This window comes from Lonchura striata, chromosome 9, assembly GCF_046129695.1.
Source record: "Lonchura striata isolate bLonStr1 chromosome 9, bLonStr1.mat, whole genome shotgun sequence".
In the NCBI taxonomy this organism is placed as follows: domain Eukaryota; kingdom Metazoa; phylum Chordata; class Aves; order Passeriformes; family Estrildidae; genus Lonchura; species Lonchura striata.
Genome location: NC_134611.1, coordinates 13,576,196 through 13,594,455, shown reverse-complemented (window position 1 = coordinate 13,594,455; position 18,260 = coordinate 13,576,196). Strand labels below are relative to the sequence as shown.

At 54.1% G+C, this 18,260-nt stretch overlaps 2 protein-coding genes across 2 annotated transcripts in view; one reads left to right on the top strand and one right to left on the bottom strand.

Annotated features, from left to right (window-relative positions):
- Positions 1–39: 39 nt before the first annotated feature.
- UROD (uroporphyrinogen decarboxylase) lies at positions 40–3,657 on the top strand. Its single transcript, XM_021528495.2, is given in 11 exon segments — positions 40–118; positions 121–280; positions 1,019–1,131; positions 1,210–1,289; positions 1,489–1,551; positions 1,637–1,834; positions 2,071–2,232; positions 2,513–2,650; positions 2,793–2,893; positions 3,148–3,214; positions 3,389–3,657. Coding segments are annotated over 11 exon segments (1,326 nt in total). The 3' UTR covers positions 3,554–3,657.
- A 988-nt stretch (positions 3,658–4,645) lies between these two features.
- ZSWIM5 (zinc finger SWIM-type containing 5) overlaps positions 4,646–18,260 on the bottom strand; it is a 96,998-nt gene continuing 83,383 nt past the window's right edge. Inside the window, exons 6-14 of the mRNA XM_077785369.1 lie at positions 17,810–17,986; positions 15,429–15,575; positions 13,201–13,338; positions 12,504–12,764; positions 11,987–12,122; positions 10,127–10,284; positions 7,795–7,958; positions 7,411–7,492; positions 4,646–7,042 (exon numbers count right to left, since the gene is read on the bottom strand). Of these exons, the coding sequence (XP_077641495.1) occupies positions 6,180–7,042; positions 7,411–7,492; positions 7,795–7,958; positions 10,127–10,284; positions 11,987–12,122; positions 12,504–12,764; positions 13,201–13,338; positions 15,429–15,575; positions 17,810–17,986 (2,126 nt within the window). The 3' untranslated portion in view covers positions 4,646–6,179. The remainder of the gene's footprint in view (positions 7,043–7,410; positions 7,493–7,794; positions 7,959–10,126; positions 10,285–11,986; positions 12,123–12,503; positions 12,765–13,200; positions 13,339–15,428; positions 15,576–17,809; positions 17,987–18,260) is intronic.

The following is an 18,260-nucleotide window of genomic DNA, read 5'->3' as shown; positions in this document are numbered from 1 at the left end:
GCAAGATGGCGGCGCCCGGCGGGGCGGACGTAGAGCAAGATGGCGGCCCCCGTGCAACGTACAGAGGAGCAAGGAGCGGGGCAAGATGGCAGCGCACGGAGGGACGGGAAGCCGGGCGGTGGGCGGGGAAAGATGGCGGCGGGAGAGAGGCGGGACTACGTCGAGATGGCGGCGCCGACGGGGCGGGACGGGGGCGGGACGGGGCGAACCGCGCCGCGTCGGGAGGCAACGGAGGGGTCGGGGAGCAGCTCAGGAGCATGGAGGGTGGCGAGCGGCTCCTGTGAGTAACGGGACCGGGCAGGCCTGCCTTTCTTCCTGGTGTGGTAACGGGGCCGTGTTTCGGCGCCTGCACGGGGGATGCTGGTGTGCCTCTGGGAACGGCGGTCTGGCACTGGGAGCAGTGGGGATAGTGCTTTGGCGCTGAGATCCTGTACTGGGGACACTGGAGTGGCCCTGGGATCGTGGTGCTGGCACAGGAGTCCAGGAGTGGGTCACTGGAGGAGCTCCGGGCGGGCAGGCAGCGGGGTGATCTGCACTGGGAAGGATCAGCAGGGCCGCTGGTGTGCTGGTTGAGTCCCTGGTCGCACATGGAGGTTTTCGGGATTTTGTTTCCATAGGCCCCGCGGTTTCCGGGGTCCCCCTCGCCGGTGCAGGCCGGACCCCAGCAGCCCCACAGCGGAGGCTGGGGACGCGTGGCACAGACCGGGGGCAGTGCAGGACCGCCTGCCCCGCTCGCCCCACATCTCTCCGGGCGGGAGCAGCTGCTGGCCCCGATAACTTAATCTCTGGGCCCTGGGCAGCGCATCGCCTCTCTCCCGATGGCCCTCAGCGGGAAGAAGTCCTGGGCTGTGGTGGGGAGAATTTATCACATTTGTCACAGCCGGCCGCAAGCCTCCTCTGCGGTCAGGGAGTGGGGACGAGCCGCCTACTCTGTCACCCAATGCCCCAGTCGTGGGGGCCTGGCAGGGCACCCAGACCCCTCGTGGGTGACACCCTGTACCTGCTCTGTGCTCCGCAGCCCCAAAGGCTTCCCCAGGCTGAAGAACGACACGTTCCTGCGAGCGGCGCGCGGGGAGGAGACGGAGCACACCCCGGTGTGGTGCATGCGGCAGGCTGGCCGCTACCTGCCAGGTGAGTGGTGGAGGCATGCGGGGGGTAGCCAGGGGACCTCAGCAAACACCCCGTAACCTTTGTGGTGGTTCCTTGTAGAGTTTCGGGAGACACGGGCATCACAGGATTTCTTTGCTACTTGCCGGAGCCCCAAATTGTGCTGTGAGCTGACTCTGCAGGTGAGCATCACTCAGGGGTCCGTGTGTCCCCCTCTGTCTGCCCAGATGGGGATGGGGAGAAACTTTGATTCTGACCATCCTGGATGGCCTCAGTAAATTGTGCAGCCCTTGGGGACTCCACTGCCTCATGTGCTTGACCAGGTCCTCCATGGGAAGGCAGTTGCAACCCCTCACTAATGTGGCCTCTTCCTCTGTGCAGCCACTGAGACGATTCCCTCTGGATGCTGCCATCATCTTCTCTGACATCTTGGTGGTGCCCCAGGTAAGAACCATGGCCAATGCCACAGGGAACAGCAGCTGGTAACAGGGCGGAATCCATTCCTGCTTCTCCATTCTCCCGTCCCCAGGCGCTGGGCATGGAGGTTGTCATGGTCCCTGGCAAAGGACCTACGTTCACAGAACCCCTGAAGGAGGTGGAGGATCTGCTGAAACTGAGACAGAAGGTGGATGTCACCTCAGAGTTAGGTTATGTCTTCCAGGCCATCACACTGACACGACACAGCCTTGAGGGCAAGGTGCCCCTCATCGGTTTCTCGGGGGCACCGGTAAGTGGCATGGCTCTTCTGTGTGGGTTTTCCTGATGGGCTCCTCTGCTCTCTTGGGGTGAGACCAGCTATGGCACCCCCAGCTGTGGGTGCTAAATGGGCACATAACAGGAGGCATTCAGTGCAGGAGCAGCTGTGCCCCAGGTCTGGGTTGCTCACAGGTCCTACCTTCAGCACTGTGAGTGGGACTTCGTGTCTTCTTTCATCTCCGTTACTCTTTTCACTCCTTCCCACAGTGGACGCTCATGTCCTACATGATTGAAGGTGGTGGCTCCACTACAATGGCCAAGGCCAAGAGCTGGCTCTACCGTCACCCCGAGGCAAGCCACCGTCTGCTACGCCTGCTGGCTGACGTTATCATTGACTACCTGGTGGGGCAGGTGGCTGCTGGAGCGCAGGTGTGTCCTGGGGCAATGGGGACAGGGCTAAGATGGAAGGCAGAAACTGGGGATAGGGAGCAGAGAGGATCCAGCATCTGGAAGGAGGAGGAGGGACTGAGTTGCTGCTCTCCCAGTCCCATGGGAAAGTGGTTGAATCACCATCCCTAGAAGCATTTGATAGACAAGTAGATGTGGCACCTGGGGACATGCTTTACTGGTGGATTTGGCAGTGCTTGGTTGTTAGACTCAATAATCTTAAAGGTCTTTTCCAGCCTAAAGGATTCTGTGTCCCTGGCAGGCGCTCCAGCTGTTTGAGTCCCATGCAGGGCATCTGGGCCCAGAGCTGTTTCAGGACTTCGCCCTGCCTTACATCCGGGGCATTGCCCAGGCTGTCAAGAGCAAGCTGAAGGAGGAGGCACTACCCCTGGTGCCCATGGTGAGTCAGGGCTGCCTGGATTGACCCTGACATCTGGGTGCTGCTGGAGAGGGGTGCATCCCCTGGTACCTGCTTCCCTCAGTCCAGCCTGTGGAGAGGGATCTGAGCCACAGCAGTTGCTGCCCATCTCCTCCCTCCCCAGATCATCTTTGCCAAGGATGCACACTATGCCCTGCGTGACCTGGCCCACGCTGGTTACGAGGTCGTTGGTCTCGACTGGACCATCCGGCCCCAAGAAGCTCGGTAAGAGTCTGACTCAGGGCTCAGGTGTCTGGGCAGGATCCCAGACCAGGTACTCTGACCTCCTCTTCTGCCCTGAAGCATCCCAGGCCTGGACATTGCTGCTCCAAAGGTGGGGATAGTTGGGCCACCATGGCACAGCTTCTAAAGGCTGCGCTGAGGGCTCCTGGGAGTCCTGTGGCAGGGGCTGCAGGCACCTGGCTGCTCTCAGTCTCTCTACCACATGCAGCAACTCACCTGCTTCCTTCCTGCTGCAGTGCACAGATAGGAAAAGATGTCACCCTGCAAGGGAACCTGGATCCGTGTGCTCTCTATGCACCCAAGGTGAGCTATGGCTACTGCCAGCAACTAGGGCTAGTTCTAGCCTGTGTTAAAGGCCTTCTACCCACAGCACTGGCTCATGTCCCAACATCCCCTCAGGCTAGCTGAGGGGGACTGGTGAGGGTGAAATACCCTGAGTGGATTTGTCTGACACGTGGTTTCCTACCATACCTACAGGAGAAGATTGGCGAGCTGGTGAAGAAGATGCTGGAGAGTTTTGGCACCCAACGCTATATTGCCAACCTGGGCCATGGCCTCTACCCTGACATGAACCCTGAACATGTGGGTGCTTTTGTGGAAGCTGTGCATGCTCATTCCCGTCATATAAACAAGCACAGCTGAGCCTGGGGCCCTGGGCACAGGACTCTGGTTTGGGCACAGTGACCGTGTTGTCACAGGGCTCACTCGAGGCTGGGCTGCAGCATTAAACCAGGACCTTCTCTGCAGCAGCCGTGTAGCTCTGGCTGGGGGGATGGGGAACTGTACACCCCGGAGAGGGGAAGTCATGGCAGGCTGCTAGAGGAGCATGTGTGGTGAGGGGGAGCCCCTGAGCTCCATCCAGCAGGTCAAAATGGGGAAACAGCAATGGCAGCAAATTGTGGAGGATGCCTCTCCCTGCTAGGCTGCCAGTGCCCATGCTTACAACAGAGGATGTGAGCCCGGGACACAACAGCCATCTCCTGAGGATGGATGTGCTCAGCCCTGCTAGGGAAGGTGGGCTGCCCGAGGCTGGCAGGGTCACAGCCTGGGCGCTTGGGGCTCACAGCCCACCACTGGCAGAGACTCAGCATCAGCTGTCCCACAGTCCTGCTCAGGTTGAAATGGGCAATGTGTCCTCAACCCAGGGTAGTCTGAAGGGGCTGTGAGAGCCAGCAGAACTCACCTGGGAGACAGCTGGCAAAATGGCAGGAGAAGCTCTGACACAGCACCACCAGCACCCTGCCACACTGGCTGGGATGGCAACAAAGGCACCACGGCCCTCCTCCTCCAGCTCCCAAAGCCTCCTTAGGCTCACCCCCTGGTCCTAGAGTGTTCCCCCATGCACACCTCCCCATCTCCTCTGATCCAAGCTTGCCTGGGGCTCAGCAAACCCTGCAAAAAGCAGCCCAGGAACCCTGAGTTGCAAGTCCTTGCCACCCCATTCCACACTGCAGCACACTCACTGTGGTTCAGGTTGGCGGCAGGACGGATCAAGACACGGAGAAACGTTGGTCTAGCTGGCATGAATAGGGTCATGTCTCTGGTATGGGCAAGGACCTGCTAACATTGTAGATGGCAGGGAGCTGCACCCAGAAGCAACTGGGGTGCCTTGTCCCTGCTCTGTCCCCCTCTTCAGAGCACAGGAGCTGGCTACCACAGGGGGCTGAGACACTGCTCTGCACAAGTGTGGTGACACCCGCTGACTTCAGAGAAAGGCAGGAGAGACACAGGCAGGAATGTTCATCCCTTTTATTATTAAACATCAGATGAAGAGGTCGCACACACACATACACGCACGCACGCAAAAAAAAAAGGGAAGGAAAAAAAGAGACTGGTTGAAGACCGCTATTTCGGTGGCGACACAGACCGAGTACAATTGGGTTCCTGGCCAGAGCGCGGACACAAGTCACTTGCCAAAAAATTAAACCAGACAGCAGATAACTAGCGCACATCCTCTAACTACAAGTCATCATCCAGACTGGCCTTGGCCCCCCAGCCCTCCCAACCTGCTGGCAAAGAAATGAACCAAAACTGAAGAGCCACTAGCCCGGAGCTGGAGTGTGCCCCCAGCACCAGGTGAACTGGGAAGGGCTGAGCGCTGGCTGCACCACGGAGCTGGGAATGGTGCAGGAAGGTGACGCGGCTGCCCCTCCCTCCCCCGGAGCCGGCAGCCCTGGTGCCCGCCCAGGCACTCACACCCTGCACCTGCCCTGCGATGGGCTGAGTCCTCCATCGCCAGCATCTGCGTGTGTCCGAGTGAGCATCGCCCCGAGTTCCTTCCTTTGCTGGGCTGCTGCTCCTCCGTCCGTCTGTCCATCCGTCCGTCCCAGGGCTGTGAGTCGAGTAGATGTTCGCCTCCCCCCCACACCCTTCTTGCTGCTGACGATGCCATGGGAACCTGAGAAATGTTCGTGTGCCTCCTCCTCTTTTTGTCTGTGGTTTTGTGTGGGTTTTTTAAATAATAGTTTTAATAATAATAACAATAATAATAATAGCAATAATAAAAATAATCGCCCCAGCCCACAACAATTTCAAGTATCCCCCAAATAAAAGACAGAATTATAAATAATTATAACTTTACAATTTAATAATTGACACATATACTATAGTATTTACAGTATCATAAATGCTTTTTTTTTTTGTGTTACTTTTAGTAAGCAATCCCTGAGAACAGTTACTTTTACTTGTTTTTATTGAAGTATCTTCACAAATAGAGGAGTTTGCATGTCTCGGGCGGGCGGGAGAAGCGCTCTGCAAAGCCATCGCTTTTGGTGACGCATGAGGTTCTAGTGTCGCAGGTTTCTTTGCTTGCTTTTTTTTCCTTTTTTTTTTTTGTTTTGTTTCATTAAATTCCCCACATAATTTTAAAGATTTTTCACTTTGCAACCTTCGTATCCCTCCAGCGACCACATCCTTCAGGAAAGAGGTATTAGATTTCCAGGTTAGCTTTTGGTATTGGCAAGGGAGGGCAGGGGGCTGAGTAAACCATCCTTTTTCCCCGTGGTTGCCTTTTGGTTTGTGCCCAAGGAATCTCTGGATCCTCTCAGTGTGTGAAATGGTTAAATCCAAGAAAGAGTAACACTAAAAGAAAAAAAAAAAAAAAAAAAGAAAAAAAAAGAAAACAAACAAAAAAAAAAAGAAATAGAAGACCAGAACAGAGCAGCCTCTGCCGATGGGGGGAAGCTGATCTCCACTTTCCTTCCTTCTTCTCTCCCGAGTCCCCGTGCTGCGGCCAGACCCTGCCAGTGAGCATGGCAGGAGCCGGGGCTCACCCAAACCGTTCTCGCACCAGCAGCATCAGTTTTTTCTTGCCTTTGTAGATTTGTTTAAGATTGTCAATGAATTGGGCGAACTGTATGTGCCCGTCCTGTGCCAGGAGGAAGGTCTCCCTGGCCTTGCTGAGGAACTCGATGAACTCCCCATAGTGCCGTGGGCTGATGTGGGTGAGCCGGGAGTGGGTGGTGTTGATGTAGGCGCTTATCGTCGCGTCCAGCAGCTGCCGCAGGGGGGCTTTGTCAGTGGACATCAGCTTCCCCGAGTTCCTGCGCCCAGGGATGCCGGCCAGCCCTGGCGCCGTCATGGTGCAGCGGCGAAGGATGTCCGAGAGCACTGTGGCACAGTGCACGCTCTTCACCACCAGCGGGATGATGGCTGCCAGCTCATTTTTGCCCAGAGAGTGGCTCAAGGCGCAGGCCCAGAGCACATCATTGATGGCTGGGTGCGTGTCCTGGTTGTAGGCCAGGTTGAGATGTGTCATGGCCAGTGAGGCCAGTTTGAAGGCTCGGAGTGGGTAGCCCCGGTGCTCCATGTAGCGGGCGATGGTGAAGAGCTGGGTGTAGGTCATGCCAGTGGAGGCGGCGTCAATGACGATCTGGTAGGCGGTCTCGAAGGCGATGTGGTCCTTCTCGCAGAGGGTCAGGGCAGACAGGGCGCAGTTCTGAGGGTCCTTCATGGCGCACTGCAGGGCCAGGGTGCGGGCACAGCTGGCTAGCTCTTCCCGCTGTGGGTAGTCCAGGCTCAGGCGCAGGATGGTGTTGTGGGACATCACTGTGGCCGCCACAATGCTGGTGGCTTCCGTGGGAGTGAACAGTGAGTACCAGCTCTGCAGGATGCTCACCAGGGCCCTCACTCCTGCAAGAAAACATTGTGGTCACAGCATATCCATGGAGCTCCTCTGAAACCTGGAGACAGGGCAAAACCAGCCCACAGCAGCGCTGAGATGCTGCCTCTGCCCCAAGAGGGACAAGGCAGAGGGGGACAGGCAGAGGCCAGAGACCACCACTGGCCTGGGCCAGGTACAGGGAACCCATTCAAGTCTCAAAACCGGCTGCAGTCCCAACCCTGCCAACTGGTGCTCTGAGGTAAATTCAGTTACCCAAGAAGAAATAGGAGACTCAGGAGAAGTCAGATGCTCAGGGGTAGACATGACCCAAGGATCTCCATGCCCAACCCTGCTCCCACTGCATGCAGGCCAGATCCCCCAGCGCATATGAACTCACCCACTTCGGTAGCACATGTCACCAGCCACCTCACCATCTCCCGCCGCCGCCAGTTGAGCGTGGACAGGGTCATGCGCATCACCTGCGAGGCAAACTTGGGGTGACTGGCTGCCCTGCAGGGCTCTAGTGAGGCCACCCAAAAGAGCAGTGGTCCCCAAAAATCCCTCTGGTTCAACTGGCTACCAACTACCTGGCACTACCTCACCTCCACCCAAACCACAGTGAGCACAGGGGCTTCCCAGGGCTGTGGTCCCTTGCTCAGGACCATGCAGGGATCAACGAGCTCCATCCACATGGGACACCTTGCTTGGTGGAAGACCATAAGCAGCACGGCTACCACAGCAAGAGGGACAGAAGGGCCACCAGCATCCCCAGCATTATCACCTGAAGCCCCAGTTCCAGCGCCACATTGAGCAGTGTCGTGTCAGAGTTGCTGTCGGCTGGCGTAGCAATCTTGAATGCATCCTGAGCCAGCTTGAAGATCAAGGAGGAGGAGTGGATGTTTTTCTGGATGGCCTCCAGCACCGTGCGTAGGCGCAGCATGTCCCCTGGGAGCAAGCAAGAATGGTCAGATGGCTCAGGCACCCCTCTAACTTGCCCTGGAGCCCCATCTCTTGCCAGCAACATGAGCTGAACAGTCCCTTCACCATGGCCAGCCCCTCTGGACACAAACACGGAGGGATACAGTGATGCTGGATCAGGTCCTGCAGTCCAACAGTCTAAAATGGAGCACCCTCCCCAGGAAGTGATACATCCTACAGCAAGTGTCCTCACTCAAGTTCATCCTCTCACAGAGAGGACAAACAAACCTGAGTGATTCCAGACATGTCCTGTCTTTAGCAGACATCTCCAGACACCTGGATGTTCCACCCTGGCCTCAAGTTTGACAGCTGTAGAGCAGCTTCTTCCCAGAAAAGGAGGGGCCTGGGGAGGTGCCTAGTACTGAATGGCTGCAGAAACATCAGTCTTCATCCAGGAACATTAAGAAGAGGAAAAGCTGTTTAATGCACACACACTGTCTTGCCCAGCAAGTTCCCTCTGCAAGGCTGGGCTGGGGTTACCCAGACTTGCTGCACATTGGTTCTGAATGTCCCAGGTCAGGCACACAGCACTCACAATTGAGACAGGCTGAGCTATCCCCAAAGAAGGGGGTTTGTGGCACAACACCCAGCGGTGCTGCGGGTCTCCTGCTACAGGAGGCTGTGGGTGCTAGGATATATGATAGCACCAGGAGATGGGGCAAGATCTTGGAAGAGGGACACATCAAGGCATATTAATACCATGATCCTGCACCTAGCTTCGGAAATCCTCCTATCAGTGCCTGTGGAACACAGTGTGGGGAGTGGGACCTTTCAGATGTGCGCAGACCAGAGGTCCTAACATGCCACATTAGGTTCCAGCTTTATTTCTACTCCTAGTCATAGACTGAGCAGATGAACCTCATGCAAAGACAACCAAATCATGCAGAGCAGTGTGAAAAACCCAGTGCTGCACCTGGACACACAGACACATCTCGGGTGACTCATAGCTAAAGATATCACCTGCCACCCACCACAGCCACTTGCACTGCCACCAAAATCCAAGCCTCCCTAAAATGGCTCATAGGGGTGTGGGCAAGAGAGGCTGCAGGATAACATTAGGACATGCTACAGCAGGGGAGCACCTGAGGAAGGGGACAGTTGGAAAAACAAAAGCAATCCAACAGCCCTACAATCCCAACATAAAAACCTCATTCCATTAGACACTGGAAGGGAGAAAAACACATAAAGAATAAGCCTCGTATCAGCTCTTCATCTGAGCACTGCAAATTGGGCAGAACACCATCAGCCCTGGTAAAGCAACCTAGAGGAGGGGGCTGGAAGGAGAGAATAGGCTCCCAAGGCAGCAAGGCTGGAGCTTTCTGACAGCTCATTTCCCTTCCCTCTCACTGAGAAAGAAAAACATTCCTTGTCAGGCTGGCAGCACCTGGACATCAGAGGGCAGTGGTACTGCTTGGCTCACTGATCCTCATGGGACACGAGACTCTTGCCACCCTGATGGGGTCTGTTTCTGGTAGGGGGATATTTAATGAAAAGCCTGTGCTCACCTTCATAATAGTACCTGGGCAGAAACTGAAGAGGCCCAAGAGACCAGTGAGGTGTTTCACGAGCCCCTTGCAGCTGGGACCAAAATGTCCTACCCAGCATTGCTGATTCCAACAAAAGCTAGTTTTGGTTTGGTGCACAGGGAGGTCTTCTCCCTCCCACAGCCCATGCAGGATCATTACCACAGGGTGGAAGAGACAAAACAGAGGTGAAAGGATAAACAGCTTCAAAATAAACCATGGCATGACCTCACGACATGCCTGGCAGGGATTGCTGGCCTGGCAGCTGTCTGTGCTGCGGGGCAGGCATAGTCCTGCATCACCTGGGCACTACCCAGGACCTGCAGCACCGTGGCTGCAAGACCTGCCTGAACCTCATTGGAAATTCCCATCCTGCCCTGCTGGGCCACAAACCCTTTGAGACAAGAATCCCAGAAACCCCAGATTCTCAAAGCCAGCTCATCATGCCCTGCCCACAGCAGGTTGCTAGTGGGACACCAATGGGACTAATGGGACACCCAACCAGTCTCTGCCAGTGGCAGCAGAAGCAAGAGCTCCCTCCTTTCTCCAGTAAAAACTCTTCTATCCTCTTGTGCACCATCATCCCATCAAACCAACTGCCCTGCCACCAACCTTTGGCTGCCGTGAGCATGGTGGAGGCGAGCTCGCACTGCTGTGACTCCAGGTGGCCCAGGGTGAACCAGCGCGGGTACCGGCTGGGGACCACCGAGACCAGGTGGTGAGGGTGAGTCACGTCGCCGGATGGTGCCGTGGTCTCCAGGACAGGCAACCTGAAGGGCAAGCAGGAGGAGGCAACATCAGAGCCCAGCCCAGCCCAGCTTCACCTCCTCTCCCTGGGGCGCTGCCAAGGCGAGGCAGGGGCTGCCTGCAGCAATGCCTTTGAACACATCCTGCTGCTGTGCACGTGTGGGGCTCCCGAGGCTGCGTGCTCAGCACATGGGCACAGGGATCAGTCTGAGACTGACTTGAAAGGGGGGAGAAAGATCCATGGATTGATTTACAAACTTGTAAGGAGAAGCACAGACCTCAGAGGAAGAAAAAAAAGTAAAATCCCTCCTCCCCTCCTGCTCCTTTCATGTCAAAGCACCCAACAGAACTCCTGACTGTATCATCTGGTTCTTCTTAAAATGCTTGGTTATGATCAGAAGCAGCAGCACATTTCCCCAGGGCCTCTGCAGCCAGGTTCGGTTGCCTGTTTTTGTAGGCACATCCAAAAGCCTGGAAAACCTGGGGGAGAAGCAAGCCAAAAGAAGGGGAGAGGGATTCTCAAGGCACCAGCCATGATGACAAGTCCTAAACTCTTGAGTTGGTGCTGGTGTTGCTAACTTGACAGCTAGTTATGCAGGAGGGAAACTGCACCCTGGACATGAAGAGCATCCAAATGTCTCTGCTATCCTCACTTGCAGGCTTGAGGTAACCACAGGGCAGCAGAAGCCCAACTTTTCCAGCCCTGGACATAGATACCTCAAGACAGGGAGTCCTAGCTGGGAGCAGTGGATGGGCATGAACAGATGGCATCCCTGGGACCCTCAGTCCTGTTCAAAGGCCAGAGGTAACAGGTCTAGCAGAACATGGTGCTTCTGCACACCACAGAGGCCCTTGGATGCTTATTAGGGCTGGTTGTCTTCCTGAGCAGCTCTTCTCAGAACAAGGGGATTTCAGACTTCCCCCAGTGCTGGAGAGATGACCCGTTTCATCGAGGAAATGCTGCAAAAAAGGTGATGCTCTGGGCCAGGACTTTTAATGGTGGTAGAGGGAGAGAGCACTGGGATGCTCTGAGTTAACAGTCCTCCAAGCAGTGACTTGTTTAGGAAATTACAGCTTTTCCAAGACCCATCCAGTCCCTGTCAAAACAGTGAAATACACGGGCTGATGTCTGAAGTGTGTCATGGATTGGGAAAGGAGATAGGGCAGCTCTCAGCATCAGCTTTTTCCCCAGTTCCAGAGACGAGTTTTAATGGAGAACAGAGTTTAACTGTGTTCTCTACTTGGCTCTGTGACACCCTGGAGCCTGGGGCAAACCATCCGCCCATCTGTGCCAGGATAACAGCCCTTGCTGCAGTCAGGGAGGGCTGCAGGGCACCCAAGGCCTGGCAGACAGAAGGCAGATGACAGTTCTGTGTGTGCCCGGGACCTGCTCTGGCAGAGGATGCCTGTCACAGGGACAGGCAGGTGCTGGTCCAGCCTGGAGCAAGGGGCTGGGTGGAGGGCTGGGCCAGCAGACATTGTTGGACCCATACAAATCCATATGAATGGTTTATAAACCAGGAATCTTCCAAATGGAGAGCAGGAACCTCTTTGCACTGCTGCTGTGCCCTGGGCTCTACACACTGCAAAGATCTCACAGACAGCAAGCTTCAAGCCTGGCTCCACACCCATCCCTGCTCTAAAGTTGCAAAGCATCCCAGCTTCCCAACAAGCATAGGAGAGAGGCAAAAAGGGAAGCAGAGACAGAATTAAACATGCACCAACCTCATGGCCCGCAAAGCCAGCTTGTATGCCAGGTCAGCATCGTGGGGCAGCAGGGCAGAGAACAGGTATTTGGCAAAGGTGTGCATGGGGACACTCTCCCGGTGGATGACTTCTCCCAAGCCGCTGAAGGGACCACCTAGGCAGAAGCAGAGCCCATCAGCCATAATTAGCACAGCAGAATCTGTGGCTGGGATCTGGACCACCCCAAAGCTCTGTGGATCTGCTGTTCAGCTCCCTGGCGTGTTACTCAAGTTGGGTCCAGGGATGCTCTTTCCTTTTCTAAAAGAAAATAAGAAACTGAAGCCATGTGCTCAACATCCTTCTCCATATTGCCTCTGACTTGTTCTGTTTCTAGGGATGCCAACAAACCCTTGCTTTGCCAGGTGATGGGGCAGAGCAGCCGTCCTACAGGCTCTGCACCACATCCAGAGAGGAAGAAGCAGGATGTGCATAAATTTTTAAGATTACCAACACTCGGCTAAGACACAAAAGTCATCTAGATGAGCCAAGTCCCCACCTTCTAGCAGCAAGATGCACTGCTTCCGCAGGGTCTGCACCAGCACTGGGTCCAGCTCCAGGTCCTGCAGCCGGGCAATGATCTGCTCCTCATTGCGACACACCTTGTCCTGGGCATAGAGACCTTCAGGCATCACTCTCTGCTGACCCATCCCCATCAGGGCCACTTCTAAGGCCAGGGACAGGTAGGACTCATCACCATCTTGGCTGCCTGTCACAACGGGCACATGTTGATACACTGGTGGTTTGGAGTCCCCAGCGTCTGAAAGGAGGGAGAGGAGATGCAGTGGGGTTAGAAGAGTCTTCCCAGACAGCAGAAGCAAGACCCACTCTTCCCTTCCTGCCTGCTTTCAGTTACCCAGAAATGACAGATGAAAGCTCTCTGAGGGAGATGTGGGCTTCACCCTCCCTTCCTGCTCTCACTAGGAGATGCAGGAGACCCAAGACATGTGCAGCAGGGTGCAGAGCTGACATCACAGCCTTCCCATGGACCTGCTCTGCTCTGGTTCCAAACCCTGAGGCTGAGAAAACTCTGTTTCTCTCTACTCACTACCTTCCCTGTCTGCACTGCAGCTCTGCCCTAGTGCTCCTGCCAAGGCAGAGAGGGAGGACTCAAGAGTCCAGGTGTCCAGCGCCCCAGAGCTGCACCCACCTCAGCCACAGACAGCAGGAAGGGATTCAGGAGAAGCACTTGGTACCTGAAATTTCAAGGCAATTTTCCTCTTCTAATCTACAAGCTTCGGTCAGGGTGAGAAAGAGGCAGCCGATGGGGTTCAGAGGGTGGCCTACCCAGCCCTCCAGGTTGGTGATGGTTGTTGCTCCTCGCTGCAGCAGCTCTGAGTAAAATAGAACAGGATGATGGTAAAAGTAAGGAATTTAAAGACAAGTTCTGCACCCAGAACAGGCTTCTAAGAGCAGAGGACTTTTTTTATCCCACAACTTGCATCACAGGGACGTCTAGGGCCAACTCTGGCATGGTAGTTCACAAGGGCAAGAAGACGCCACTCTGCACAGACAACTGAGGGAGCAGGAACACACACAAGAAGAAGGTGTCCCTAAGGCCATATAAGATGCAGTGACTCATTCTCTGTTCCAAGAGGACACGAGGGTCTGTAGAGTCCCAAAGACAAGGTCTATAATGCCAGACCTGCAGCTTATGGATTGATTTGCATTGGTAGCCTGAATGTTTTGGAACACAAGCAGAAATCTCTCCTGAGATGACAAAGACTTCCAATGATTCTTAAAATTTCATCTTTTGGTGATCTCAAGCTGGCTGAGCTGGCAAGGACCAAGAATCACTGACCTTCAGCAGCACTGCAGTAACTAACCCTGGCTCTCTGCCAATTGCAACTGCAAAAGGAGGAACACTGGGCTTGTCTCCTGGTACATTGACTCAGGAAATGCAAGGTGGAAATAGCACACACAGCCAGTTACTGCTGCTCTGCAGTCAGGCAGCTCTTCTTTAATGTGGGCAGCACTTGCCTGGGCAGTCCTTACAGGCAACCAGACACAGCAACAGTGGGAACAAGAACATCCCTACTGTGGGCAGCTCTGTCCTCAGCATGTGGGTATCAGCTTTGCTCAAACAACTCAGTTTGTCTTCCTAGCACATGAGCAGTCCCCTGCAGTGCTGCCCACCCTCCACCTCTGCCACGCTGAATGGGGCAGCACAACTCTTACAGAATCATTAGGCTGGAAGAGACCTCCAAGATCGAGTCTAACCCATGCCCTAACACCTCAACTAAACATGGCACTGAATGCCACATGCAGTCTTCTCCTAGACACATCCAGGATTGTGACTCCACCACCTCCCTGGGCAGACCATTCCAGTACTTTATCACCCTTTCATAAAAAGCTTATTCCTAATATCCAACCTGTATTTCCCTTGGCACAGCTTAAGACTGCGTCCTCTGGTTCTGTCAGTTGTTGCCTGGAGAAAGAGACCAGCCCCCACCTGACTACAACCACCCTTCAGGAAGTTGTAGAGAAGGATAAGGTCACTCCAGAGTCTCCTCCAGGCTAAACACCCCCAGCTCCCTCAGCCATTCCTCACACGATTTGTGTTCCAAGTTCCTCACCAGCCTTGTTGCCTCCTCTGGATGTGCTCAAGGTCTCAACGTCCTTCCCAAGCTGAGGGGCCAGAACTGCACACAGCACTCGAGGTGCTGTGTGATTACACTCAACATAAGCTGTTCTATTACCTTACCAGGTACTGAGGTCAGGCTAACTGGCCTATAATTACCAGGATCCTCCTTTCCACACTTTTTATGAATGGGCATCACATTGGCCAGCTTCCAGTCACCTGGAACCTCACCAGAGAGCCAAGACTGTTGGTAAATAATGGAGAGTGGCTTCACAAGCTATCTGCCAGCTCCCTCATCACCCTGGGATGGATCCCATCTGGTCCCATAGATTTATGAACATCCAAGCAGCTCAGCAGGTCTCTGACTGCCTCCTCCTGGATAACAGGGGGACCATTCTGCTCCCTGACACCATCTACCAACCCAGGAGGACTGAGGCAAAGAAGGCATTAAGCATTTCCGCCTTCTCCTCATCTGCAGTCACTGAGTTCCCTCCCACATCCAGGAGGTTGGTTTTACCCTTCCTTTTGCCATAAATATATTTGTAAAAACATTTCTTATTATCCTTTACAAAAGTTGCTAAATTAAATTCGAAGTGAGCTTTGACATCTCAAATTTTTTTTCTACATGCCCTAGCAACCCCCTTAAATACTTCCTGAGATACCTGACCCTCCTTCTGAAGATGATACATCCTCTTTTTATTCCTAAGTTCCTTCAAAACATTGTTGCCCAGTCCAGGCTGGAGGCTGGATGTTTGCCTCGTCAAAGTGGAAAAGACTTTTCCAACCCACTGAGACACCCCGGCCAGACGTCACAAGAAACTTGTTACATAGCTCTACTCATACCTTTCTTCTGATGCTTATATATTTCCAGCTGCCTTTGCTGCTGCAGTCGCAGGGTGTTGATTATGGCAACAGTGAGTCGGAGAGCCTCTCTGGGATAACCATGGGAGCGCAACGCGTCCACCCGAGCACAGGCTGTCGGGACGTGTTCTGCAAGGCAAGGAAGAGGGGGCATGGCTGAACCAGAGGAGCACAGCCATTGACTCCTGGAGCATCTTCTGCTCGTGTTCCCCACACCTGAGCTGAACTCCTGCTTCCTGTCTTGAATTCATCCCTTTCTCCCTGTTCCTGGAAAGGATGCCTGCCAGGAATACTAACGGAACTCCTGCCACATTCAGCCCACGGCAGCCACGTCAGTATCTAAATCCCCACCTCTACAAAGCTTATCTAATGGAAGCACTTCCAACACGCCATTGCTGCAATACAACAGCTCCAACACAGCCCTGCCGCTCCTTTCTCCTAAAATCTGCATGGCTTATCTCGATTTCTCTCACTGCCCTCAGGGCACAGGTGATGATACACAGAGTGAGGCTGGGCATCCAGCACTGTGCTGGGGGCACTGCCAGACTTGGGGTGATGCTTTGAACTGACTCCTTAACACCTCCATGGAGCGAGCACTGCAGACATCCTGTCTCTTCTGCAGTTCTCCTACCTGGTGTTTTATTATTAGGAACAGTTGCACAAAACCCCCTCCCAAGACTCACAGTTGCTTAGGAATTCATCTGCTTCTGCTGCTTATTGCTCACCTGAAATCACAAGCAACTGTGGAGAGGATTATGACTGAGTGAGAAATTAGCAGGAGCAGATGACATGACATGCTGCATAACAAGCAGCACAAATCCCATTTTCTTTCAAAATGTCCTACCAAGGGGAGAAAAAAACTCAGGCAAACACAGATGATCTGAAGTTATCATAGAGGGATAATTTCTATTCCTGGAAGAGTTCAGAAAGCTCTGGAAATGCAGACAACCACCTCCACAAATGGGGTATCCACATCCCAAAGGTCACCCACAAGGAATACAAGAGGAAGAGATTTCAGAACAAACACATCTGTAAAAGAGCTTCTTGTTGCTCCCTCTATTCATTTGCTAAATGGATGAAATATTCATCTTCTCACTGAATTCATCACTGGAAGCTGCTGACAAATCACCCTCCTCTCCCAGCACTGAGTCCCTGAAGAGGTGCCAAGAAAGCAAAAGCGCAAAATCCAAAAATCATGGCAAATACATCAGAAAAATAACATGCACCAACCAGCTGGGGAAAAGAGTTCACCAGAACCCAGATTAGACTCAGGAGAGGGGAGCTGTGACCATCACATCCCTTCTAGATGGAGTCCATGGATGCACTAACCTACCCCTGCTGCCTGTGGCTGTGTGGGAAGATCTCCTGCCTGCATCTGCCCAGAACTCTTCCCAGAGCAGAAATAACCTCTCCTGCTCCAGCTAAGGTGCACCAATGGCCTACATATGGGCCCTTCCTATCTCCTGGCATTAACAGCAACTTAGTGCCTGCTACTCCAGAAACTACAATCTCTAGACAGCATTAAATATTCTCTTTCCTGGTGGCAGACCCCAGCTTCTGGGGTGGACAATAGTGCAGTGGTGGGCTTTGACCTGTTCTTTGCTCATACATTCAACTCTTGGACTGCAGGGGATAAATAGTCCCCCTTCCCAGAGGTGGGTAGGGACTTGTGTCTCCCACTTTGGGGTCTGTCTTAGGGCTGACAGCCACACCAGGGTCCCCCCCAAGCCCTCCATGTCACATGTTCTCATCCCAGACAAGGAACTGTCGAGGGTCCACAGATCTGCCTGGAGTCATGACTTTGCAGGAGAAAATTTGTGAGGCTTGAGGTACTTGGGCTGAAATTCTACAACACAGGAAGCCTCTGGGCTTGCCTGGGCCAGTTCACCTTAAGCTCCCACGAGGCTTAATTGTACTGACTGCTAATTGCCTTTAAGGAAAGACTAACAAGAAGGAAAGAGCAGAGAAGAGAAAATCCAGAGGATTTAGTTGTGCTTTGCAGTCAATTTTCAAGAGACTTTAAGTGTCCAGACCCCCTGTACTGGTAACAGTGAGAGGCTGTTCTGGGGACAGCTAAACACTAGCAGGATGAAAAGGGGCATGATGAGCTTGGTCCAAACTGCCCAAGAGAATGCCAGATTGTAAATAAATGTGGAGATTGCTCTAAGGATTGTGGCTAGGTGTGGGTGGGCATTGAATTCTTCTGCCTCCCCCCTCCCACTCCTCTGGCTAAGGGTCAGGGTAGCAATTTCAATCTAGGATGCAGAAACTTGCAAGGACCCAGGGTGGCCTCAGGTGACTCCTCTCCACTAGCAACCCTACCCACAGAGGCCATGAGAAGGGCTGCTGGTTTGGATGCTCACCCAGCCACAGTGGCTGTCCCTGGGAGTTGAAGAGGAGGCTCTCGCCCTCCCGCTGGTAGGAGGGGGACACGTAGAAGTCGCTGCTGATGATGCGCTGCAGGTGGCTGTCCTGCCAGTGGAGGTCACAGCCCTCGATGGCCCGCGTGAACACCGTTCGTCTGGGCCTGGCCAGTGAGTCTGCAGAGAGAAAAACCATCAGTGCCCTGGTGGGGCAGGGGCAGCCCGCTCCTCCTCCCAGACATGACCTCCCTGCCCGGAGCTCTGCCTTTACAATGAGAGCAAAACCTGGTCTCACCCAGTAATTTCATGGGCTCTGGCTTTGGATACCTCTGCTGCCATTGCCGAGGGAGACTAATGTCCCTCAGACAGCATTGCTAAGTAATTTGCTAGAATAGCTGACTTGGTCAGAGAGGTGAGAAAGAGACATGGACCACCCACCCATTTGCTGTGT